Below are 10,352 nucleotides of genomic sequence, written 5' to 3'. Positions count from 1 at the left end.
GAATAAGAAGGGATATGTCCTTAAGCAACATTGAGAACATCATCAGTGGTTACAGGACCTTCAGTCCTTGACACCCACAACAACCTCAGTGTTGGAATTTGTTCCTCTAAGATGCCACCCAAACTACTGATCTTCCAGGTGATAATGAGAGTCACACACAGCTTAACTAAGCAACACCCCAGGAAACATATTTCCAGGAAAAGAGAGGGTTCCTGACACATTTACCTTGTAGCCGGAAATGCAGATATATACGGAGCATTGCACAAAAGCATATGAAACCCAGTACTTGAGCAGGAATTGTGTTCATTATGTGAATGGAGTCACATCCGAACACTAGAAAAAAGAGAATTAATTAATGAGGAATGCAGGAATCAGGGGCATCACTGACCTAAGGGTCATTATTAGAAAAAGCATAGCCATTGTTCCATGCCCACTCAACCTAGATAGGACTCAGGATGTGAGTTTAGTTTGTGGGTGGTGGCAGTGTTTAGTAAGATTGGACTTGCAGACTAATAGGGCTAAGAGGAGTTTCCATTCCTAGTTCTCACCACCTAACCTACCACAAGATTAATCTGTCTGGGGGGACTGGAGAGAGGCTCTAGGAATCTTCATCAGATTTCTGGGGATTCTGAGGATTGTGGGACTGACCAGATGTAGCTGCGGTGACATTCATCTGGCTGAAAGAAAAATCTATCTATATCCACAGACTCTAAATATACTTACACCTTTCAGCCTGAATTCCACTGTCAAGGAATTTATTTCTACAGACTAAACAGAGATTATTACAATGTTTTTCCATGTATTACTAAAATATGCATTCATTTATTCTTTGATTTATATTACCTTCCAGAGGAAAATAACCAGAACACTCAGGTACTTTCTAAAGAAACTCAATTGTAGTAAAATGATCATCTCCACTCAAGGCCTTTCATGGGGAAGCAAGGAAATTCTAATCATCTATATATATAAAAAGACAGCTATCGTAAGGGCCATAATGACCTAACAACCAGTCCCTATGATGCTCACTGTGGCCAGCGAACCAGCCTGATCAGGGGGTGGGGCTGGCGGCCAACCTCGCAGCCCCTTCCCTCTGATGGCCTAGCCCTGATAGACTCTCCCACCTTGATCAAGAGCAGGGCCTGCAGGCCAAACCACTCCCCTCTCCCCCCGCAGCCATCTGTGCCATTGATCAGCCTGCCCCACCACAATAGGCCTGCAGGTCCTCCCTCCGGCCAACCTGCCCCTGATCACACCCCCACCCCACCCCAATAGGGGGCAGGGTTGGCCATCCAACCTCCCACAGCTCCTCCCCCTATCTGGCCTTGCCCCTGATTGCCCCCCCACCCCAATAGGGGGCAGGGATGGCTGTTTAATCTCTTGCAGCGCCTCCTCCCCCAGCCCAGCCACCCCAGAGGGCAGGGATGGCTGTTTAATCTCTTGCAGCGCCTCCTCCCCCAGCCCAGCCCCACCCCAGATCAGCCCCACACCCTGATCAGGGGCAGGGCCAGCCAGTCAACCATCCATGGCCCCTCACCCAGGCCACTGGCCCCTGATCCCCACAGCCCCTCTCCATAGCCAGCTCCGCCCCCAATCAGCTCCCCAACCCAATCAAGTGCAGGGCCCACTGGCCAATTGCCCATGGCCCCTTCCCCCAGCCAGCCAGGCCCTGATTGGGGACCCTAATTGGGCTCTGATCTGGGTGGGCCAGCTGGCCAACTTTCTGCCATCTCCTCCTCCTGACAGGCCCAGCCCCATCCGGCCTGATTGGGGCCTGGTTGGCTGGACCCCACACATGCATGAATTCCTGCACTGGGCCTCTAGATGTTATATAATGGGTAAATATGTATCAGTAGATTAGATTTTCACAATGAAGAAAATTCTCATGATAGCTATGTAACAGGCTGCCACACAAAATGATAATCTTCAAGACCATTAAGGTGTGCAGGCAGAAACCTAAAACTAAATACTGGAAAGAAGCAAAATGATTAGAACATGAGAATTGGAGACAAACACATCTGCATTCCAATCCTGGCTCTGCCACAAATAGCTATGTGAGCCATGGTATCTTCATCCATCAAATGGTGACAACAATAGCACTGCCCTTCAAGATTAATTTAGATAAATTTTGTAGAACTGTTATCACAAAGCCTAGTATAAATAGGCACTGAATAAGTGTGGTACCAGATTTTAAGGACTTGGTTAAAAAAAAAAAAAGCACACAATGAATTGTACCTTCTCTGTTGACTCATCTCCATTAAGTTGTCTACTCCATCTCCAAATTCACATCCCCCATCTAGCAGTTTACTCAGCTATATGTGAGCTATTTTGCTTGGCCATATTTTAGAAAAAGAGTTCTCCTTTAAAAAGTCTGATGTCTGCCCTAACTGGTTTGGCTCAGTGGATAGAACATCAGCCTGTGGACTGAAGGGTCCCAGGTTCAATTCTGGTCAAGGGCATGTACCTTAGTTGTGGGCACATCCCCAGTAGGGATGTGCAGGAGGCAGCTGATTGATGTTTCTAACTCTCTATCCTTCTCCCTTTCTCTTTGTAAAAAATCAATAAAATATATATTTTTTAAAAAGTCTGATGTCCTTGTACTTGATGGACTACTACATCATTCAGTGATCTATTCATAAAGATAATATAGTCATTTAGATTAGCCATAAAACCAGAGAGAACAGTCTGGTTACAAAGAATTTGTTGGTTTAAAGACCTATTTCTTTTTCATGTTAATTTTGTTCTAGTCCTCCAATGGAGATAGTATCTTAAACATTGCTGGCAATCTGTGCAGGCAAGGAGATTGTGATCAAATGAAGTGTATCCTAGAGCAAGGTTCAGGGTTCACCTATCACTAAATTATTTTAAGTGAAGCATAGGTTGAGTCCATTTTATTTCAGTTGAATAGACTCTTACCTAAGAGAGAAAGCATTCCTTGGAGGCATAGAAGCAAATGGGCTAAGCAGCTCAGGAGACATTTATACTCACCCTATTCCTCAAATAATCCTTGTCCTGGGAAATTCCTAATTGAGAGGTGTGGAGTTTAGCACTTCTAAAGTGAGAAACGAGCCCTAAATCATTCTTTGTAAGGCTTGGCATTTGTTGACAAATGTCATACTGTTCTACTTAAGCACCCCATGTGACTTAGGCATAACATTTGGAGAGATGCCCTAAATGATTCCACCCTTGTTGCAGCAGTTACCTGTTTTTTTGGAACATCGACAGATAAGGAGCACACCAATAACAGCCAGTATCACAGAGAAAAGTGAAGCTAAAACCATCAGTCCAATGTGGACTGGAACAAACAGGGCATCTGAAAGAAAGAGCAGAAAAATGTGAAGTTCAATAAATCCATGACATGCATCACATTAGGAATTTTACTGCTAATGAGCAGGATTTCCCTCCAGGTCCTGCATTTTCTTTAATTTTATTTATTTATATATTATTATTTTTGTATTTGGGTCAGGGCTAAAGCAATGAAACTGTTTTAATGACAAGCACATAGCCTGGGATTGAGCTTCTTTGGGGACAGAATTGAAACTGAGGCCATAAAATGAATGAAGTCTCTTCCTTGTCTCTTACTAATATCCAGTACACATGCTTCCTGTTATAAATGAAACAATCAAGCAGAACTCTGGACATATAAGTCATACTGGGGGTTGAGAAGCTCAATGGCTGTAAGAGAGCTTTAGGGTGTAAAGATAATGGAGACAAATAGATCTTTTATTTTATGGTTTGCATTTTTAACAAGGTCTCTCTTATACAGTATTTTTCTTCAGAAGGGTTTGTTTCAGTTGTAGCATTTAATTTCTAACCCATATGAAATTTATTTTTGTATACAGTTGCATGCATGAGCCTTTTTCTTCCTGAGGAATAGTCAATTATTTGCAAGATCACATAGGAACTATTTCATTTTAATAATGCATTAAAATCTTACAGATGAATAAGAGTTCTCTTATTCATCTATCATAATAAAAGCATAATATGCTAATTATACCAGAGGAAGCTGAGGCTGCGAGGGAAACCTGGGTCCTGGGTGCCAGAGGGAAGCTGGTGCCAGCGGCCAGGGGAAGGGAGGCCTACTCTTGCACAAATTTTGTGCATCAGGCCTCTAGTATAATTATAATTTGGTATACGCTGTTTCCTTATGATCTGGATTTCTTTCTACCTCTCCTGATTTTTATTATTGGTACAATGTCCTATTCCTGTGACAGTAAATAATATTCTGTGGTAATGAATTATCATAAATTGTTTAACTGTTCATTGTTCATAATCACTTTCTTGACTTAAAGACATTCCAGGCAGAAATGCTTTGAAGGTCTTTTTTATTAAAAAAGTTGGTTAAAGTAATTTTGAAATTAGTATGAAAGAGTGAATATCTGTAAATAGTAGGAAAAAAGTTTAAATAAATACAAAGATAGAATTTCTTTTATCAGATTTTAAAAAAACTGCCTATAATACATGGGGATGTAAAGTGTCACATAGGGAACATAGTCAATGATATTGTATTAACTATGTATGGTGCCCGGTGAGTTTTGGATTTATCAGAGTGAACACTTTGTAAGTTATATAAATGTCTAATCACTATGCTTTACACCTGAAAGCAATGTATTGTATGTCAATTATAATTTAAAAATAAAAATATATTAAAAAACTGACTACAATGATGTGATTATATTGATTTTGGATTATTTTTGTCTTTGTGGATGTAAATATTCCCATTCAAAGCATTCCCCCACATTCTAGTCATTTTTGCTCAGTGGGTTGAGTGTCAGCATGCAGACTGAAGGTTCCCATGGGTGAGTCTAGTCAAGGGCATGTACCTCGGTTGCAGGCTTAATCCCCAGCCCTGGTTGGGGCATGTGTGGGAGGCAACCAATTAATGTGTCTCATATTGATGTTTCTCTGTGTCTCTCCCCCTCCCTTCCACTCTCTCTCTCTCAAAAAAAAAAAATCAATGGAAAAATATCCTCAGGTGAGGATCAACAACAACAATAACAAAAGCATTTCTCTACAAGCATTTTTGTCCTTTTGAGGTCTTTTAGACAGAGTATGTATTGTTTTTCAAGTAGGTTCTGCATCTGCCTGTGACTCTATATATTTTGTGACTAATGTTGCATGCATGCTATTTTTTCCCAGATTTTCCTTGGGGGTTTTAACCTCTTATTATTATATCTTTGTTCTAATTCATAATTAAGAAAACATTTTACATATGTGTCTTTTGATTGCATATTTGCCTTTATATTTGGTACTTTTTAATGATAGCAAAAACATTTTTTGGATAACTTGATGAAAAACACAGTTTACCATGCAGTGTTTTTGTAGATTTCATGTTTATATTAAATGTTTAATTTGTTTTAATGCTTGTGAATTACATAAAGTTGTAAGAGCTTTATTTATTACATAAAATGTGAAAACATGATAACAATTTGCTTATCTAGTCCATGAAAGACTCTTCCTTCAAAATTTATTATTATGTAATTTGATTTTAAATATTATCCATTTAATTGCATAAGATATGATGCCATTTTCATATCTTATGCTTATTTTATTTTTTTATTTTTTGTTAATACTCACCTGAGGATATTTTTCCATTGATTTTTTTAGAGTGGAAGAGATGGGAAGAGACAGAGAGAGATAGACACATAGAAGGTAAGTGAAATCTTTTAAATCACTGAGTAGAAACTTGCTAAGCTTACATATGAATACTGTGAATAAAGATAGGGCTCTTTAATAAATCAGTGCCAAAAGTAACATATCACTTATTTATAAGTAGCCTCTTACTAATAAAAGGGTAATATGCTAATTAGACTGGACATCTTTTGGACATCCTACTGGACAAAGCCATGGTGGCAGGGTCCAAGGCAGAGACAGGGTTAGGGGAGATCAGGCCAGCAGGGGAGGGCAGTTAGGGGTGATCAGGCTGTCATGGGAGCAGTTAGGGGGGGATCAGGCCGGCAGGAGAGCAGTTAGAGGCATCAATCTGGCAGGCAGAGTGATTAGGAGTGATCAGGCAGGCAGGCAAGCAGTTAGAAGCCAGCGGTCCTGGATTGCGAGAGGTATGTCCAACTGCTGGTTTCGGGATCGGGCCTAAACTGGCAGTTGGACATCCCCTGAAGGGTCCCAGATTAGAGAGGGTGCAGGCTGGGCTGAGGAACCCCCCGCATGCATGAATTTCGTGCACTGGGCCTGTAGTATCCTATTTAATAAAGATGTGATATGCAAATTGACCATCACTCCAACACACAAGATTGCTGCCCCCATGTGGTCAAAGATGGCCACCCCCATGTGGACACAAGATGGCCACCATAAGATGGCCAGCAGAGGAGGGCAGTTGGGAGGGACCAGGCCTGCAGGGGAGGGAACTTGGGGGTCCCAGGCCTGCAGGGAAGGGCACCTGGGGGGACCAGGCCTGCAGGGGAGGACAGTTGGGGATGAGCAGACCAGCAAGGGAGGGCAATTAGGGGCAATTGGGCCAGCAGGGGAGGGCAGTTAGGGTAGACCAGGCTGGCAAGGAAGGGAAGTTCGGGGTGACCAGGGGATGTCCAACTGCCCATTTAGGCCTGATCCCAATGTGAGATCGGGCCTAAATGGGCAGTTGGGCATCCCTTGAGGGGTCCCAGATTGGAGAGGGTGCAGTCTGGGCTGAGGGACACACACTGCCATGCACAAATTTTGTGCACTGGGCCTCTGGGCCATATATATATATATATGGCTAATATGCTCAGTGTCCGTCCAGGTAATAATGTCACGTAGCAAAGCCTGCCTTCTTCTCCCCAGTGACAACTAGCCTCCTTGCAGTTTCTTCAGCCCAGGAACACAACTTGCCTTATAGCCAGGTGCAAACATTTTACACTGTAATCAAATGTCTGTGAAGGTTTTCCCATGCCTCATTTAATTTGATCCTCACGGAAGACCTGGAGTAGATAGATAGGAGACTCTGTGGAATCCTATTTTCTTTTCATTAGCCAGAAAATGGAGATTTAGAAAGTTTAGAAACTTAACCCAACTGAAAAAAAGTAAGAAATAATGGACCTTGAAAATGACTTCAGGCTTTCTCACTGCACATAATATAGCCAAAAACTGTTACAGTTAAATATTTTACCCTTTATCTCTTTGTGTGATCTACAATAATAATCTGCCTCATGTTGACATTTACTGCTGTGTTGTTAACAATTACCTAAAAGAGAAGTTGGGGTGCTTCACTGGGCTGGAAAAAGTTTAGCTAAATCAGAAACCATGTCTAATTAAGCAAGTTTATTCTATATCTATAAAACGCTAAGTTGACTCATGCATGCACAATACATATAAAGCTCTTGCTGGCATCAATCGCAGGCATGTGTTTCCATCTGTCATTGTTGATCCTGAATTTGTTTGACACTTCTATTATAGAGAAAAGAGGAATAGCTATACTAAAATATTTCTTCTAATTAATTTCCCTTCAATGTGCACAAATTCATGCACCAGGCCACTAGTTTGATCATAAAGTCCTAACTGAGCAGGTCATAGTGGATAGCCTATAACTTCTTTAGTAAAAGGTTTACTTTCACCTTAAGCAAGACTTATCTATTGCTCTTGTGCACCTCAGTTAACAGACCTTTGAAATGCCAGAGTAATCCTCTTTTGAAGACTTTTGGGAAGCATAAGCACCCTCAATGGATCACACAATCTTGTTAACTATTGTGTAATCTAGTCAGAGAGATTTCTCTGCGTTGTTCTCTCCTACATCCATGTAATCTTTCTTATGTCCCTCTTTATTTTTTAAATATATTTTTATTGATTTCAGAGAGGAAGGGAGAGGTAGAGAGAGATAGAAAAGAAACATCAATGATGACAGATAATCATTGATCAGCTGCCTCCTGCACACCCCCTACTGGGGATCGAGCCAACAACCCGGGCATGTCCTCTTGACCGGAATCAGACCTGGGAACCTTCAGTCCACAGGCCAACATTCTTTCCACTGAGCCAAACTGGCTAGGGCTTATATCCCACTTTAATTCTAAATGTATAAAAAGAATTGCAAGATTATCATTCTTGTGAGCATTTTAGATTCCAGGCATGTCATCAGTTTGGCTCAAATAAACTCTTATAAAAATTCTACAGGGTTGGAGGAAGAACTGTAACAGATCCTTCATGTTTTCTGCTGTAGAAATTTGACACCCTGGTTGGAGAGAGAGGGGCGCAGCTGAGTGGCGGACAGAAACAGAGAATCGCCATCGCTCGGGCCCTGGTTCGCAACCCCAAGATCCTGCTGCTGGATGAGGCCACGTCAGCCTTGGACACTGAGAGTGTATAAAAAGAATTGCAAGATTATCATTCTTGTGAGCATTTTAGATTCCAGGCATGTCATCAGTTTGGCTCAAATAAACTCTTATAAAAATTCTCCACAGGTTTGGACATTCTTGCAATATTGTGAGGGTTTAATGAGATAATGCACTTTCCTTTAAAGCTGTAAAGTGTGCCTAACCGGTTTGGCTCAGTGGAGAGAGCATTGGCCTGTGGACTGAAAGGTCCCAGGTTTGATTCCGGTCAAGGGCAGGTACCTTGGTTGTGGGCACATCCCCAGTAGGAGGTGTGCAGGAGGCAGCTGATTGATGGCAACTGATCAATGTTTCTCTCATCGATGTTTCCAACTCTCTATCCCTCTCCCTTCCTCTCTGTAAAAAATCAATTATATACATATATATATGTAAGGTGTATTTCATTTCATGGGTTGTAATTATCTTTCTAATTTTCTTCCTCTAAAGCCTTCCTCTCAGCACCTGACAATATCTGTGTACCTATAACAATCGTAAAGAGTCACATTGAAAGAGTGCTTGATAATGTACAAAGCTTTTTAACATTAATTATCTCATTTATTTTCTCTATATGTTGACTTATTCACAACCAAACCCTGCCAAACACTCACCAGCTAAGATGATATTTATTTGTTTTTCTTCATCTGACAGAGGATTGCGAATGTAGCAAATCATATCACCCTGTGATCTGTATCTGATAAGAGTCATCTTGATGTGGAATAATCCAGCTCCATCCTGTGAGTAGGATTGTGATGAATGTGGAATTACCTCTCCCTTGCTGTCTCTGCACACCATCTGGGGCTGTGGGAACCAGCCTCCTGAGTTACACTCCACCATAAGTCCATCAGTTCTAGGAGCCTGAATATGGACCTGTGTCTCCACGCCTAATGCTGGATAAATGATATGGAAATCAAGATAGTTATTGTATTGAAGTTGAGTTGGAAGTTGAAAGGAAAAGGATATCATTAATCTTGTATTCTGTAATATTAGAAGAGGCAATACTCAAATCTACTCAGATACATCGAAGCTACAAGTTTAGACTACCTTTGGTCACTCAGCACTGTTTATTTACTGCATAGTATATTTTTGCATTAGATATAGGGGTTATCTTCTATTTAAAACACTTGAGATACTTTGTAAATATAAAAAAGACAATAAATAAAAAGTGATATATTTTCCACATATTTCAGCTCCTGGGGTCACAAGACCATTGATATGCAATGTTCCACCATAAACATACCTGCTACATTCAGGTTCATGCTTGCCACATTGCTGAAGTTGCCATCCTTAAATGAACACTGGTATGTTCCATTGTCAGAAATGCGGATATTATGAAGTCGGAGAGTCACTTTGCCCTCCCCAATGGCCTCTCTCACAAACTCTGTGCGATCCACATATTCTGGGGTGGCTTCCCCTTTCACTTCATGGCCATCTCTGTATAGGTGAACAAGCTTGGAATGGTCAGCCTTGAACCAGGATACCTCCATGTGTTTTGCACTTTGTGATGGGAACAACTGGCAGCTAAGCTCAATCTGTCCTCCTACTATAGCCACCAAGTGAACCGTGGGAATGGTCACTGTCCACTTCTCTGTAGAGAAAGATAGAAAACTAGGATAAATTTGAGTCCAATGACACCTTTGTTGCTATATATTGAAGAACACACTGTATTATTCCCATCACACCTTGCCATTCTAAATATTCATCTCTGAACATATCTCCAGCTGTCTAAATCAATATTTTATTTATTTAAAAGATCTATGTTAATACATTATTTTCTTTAACATATACTCACTTGGGTTCTAAGAAGATGGAAGAGCAAAAAGCACCAGGAATCCTTACTTAGGCAATAATTTCACTGGCAGAATCTGCCTGAGGTTAACTCTTTTAGAATTCTGAAGTCTATGAAAGGCCTTCAACTTTCATGGGAAAGCTTGGATGATAAATTGCATTAATTGTGATTCATTTTAGCTAATATCACAGTACCATCTACCCAATCTCCACCTTCAGCCCCATGGCAGGCAACTGTGCAACTCTCCCTGGAAACGCTTTCACATACCT

General features: G+C 41.2%; 1 protein-coding gene across 1 annotated transcript; it reads right to left on the bottom strand.

Annotated features, from left to right (window-relative positions):
• Positions 1 to 225: 225 nt before the first annotated feature.
• LOC102760529 (selection and upkeep of intraepithelial T-cells protein 8) lies at positions 226 to 9,902 on the bottom strand (the record flags this gene model as incomplete). The annotated part of the gene is made up of 4 exons (XM_006760332.1): positions 226 to 333; positions 3,200 to 3,310; positions 8,906 to 9,184; positions 9,535 to 9,902. Coding segments are annotated over 4 exons (866 nt in total), but the record flags the coding sequence as incomplete, so codon positions are not given.
• Between the last annotated feature and the right edge of the window lie 450 nt (positions 9,903 to 10,352).

Source organism: Myotis davidii, unplaced genomic scaffold (assembly GCF_000327345.1).
Source record: "Myotis davidii unplaced genomic scaffold, ASM32734v1 scaffold6637, whole genome shotgun sequence".
Taxonomy (NCBI): Eukaryota; Metazoa; Chordata; class Mammalia; order Chiroptera; family Vespertilionidae; genus Myotis; species Myotis davidii.
This window is presented reverse-complemented; position numbering and strand designations above follow the sequence as displayed.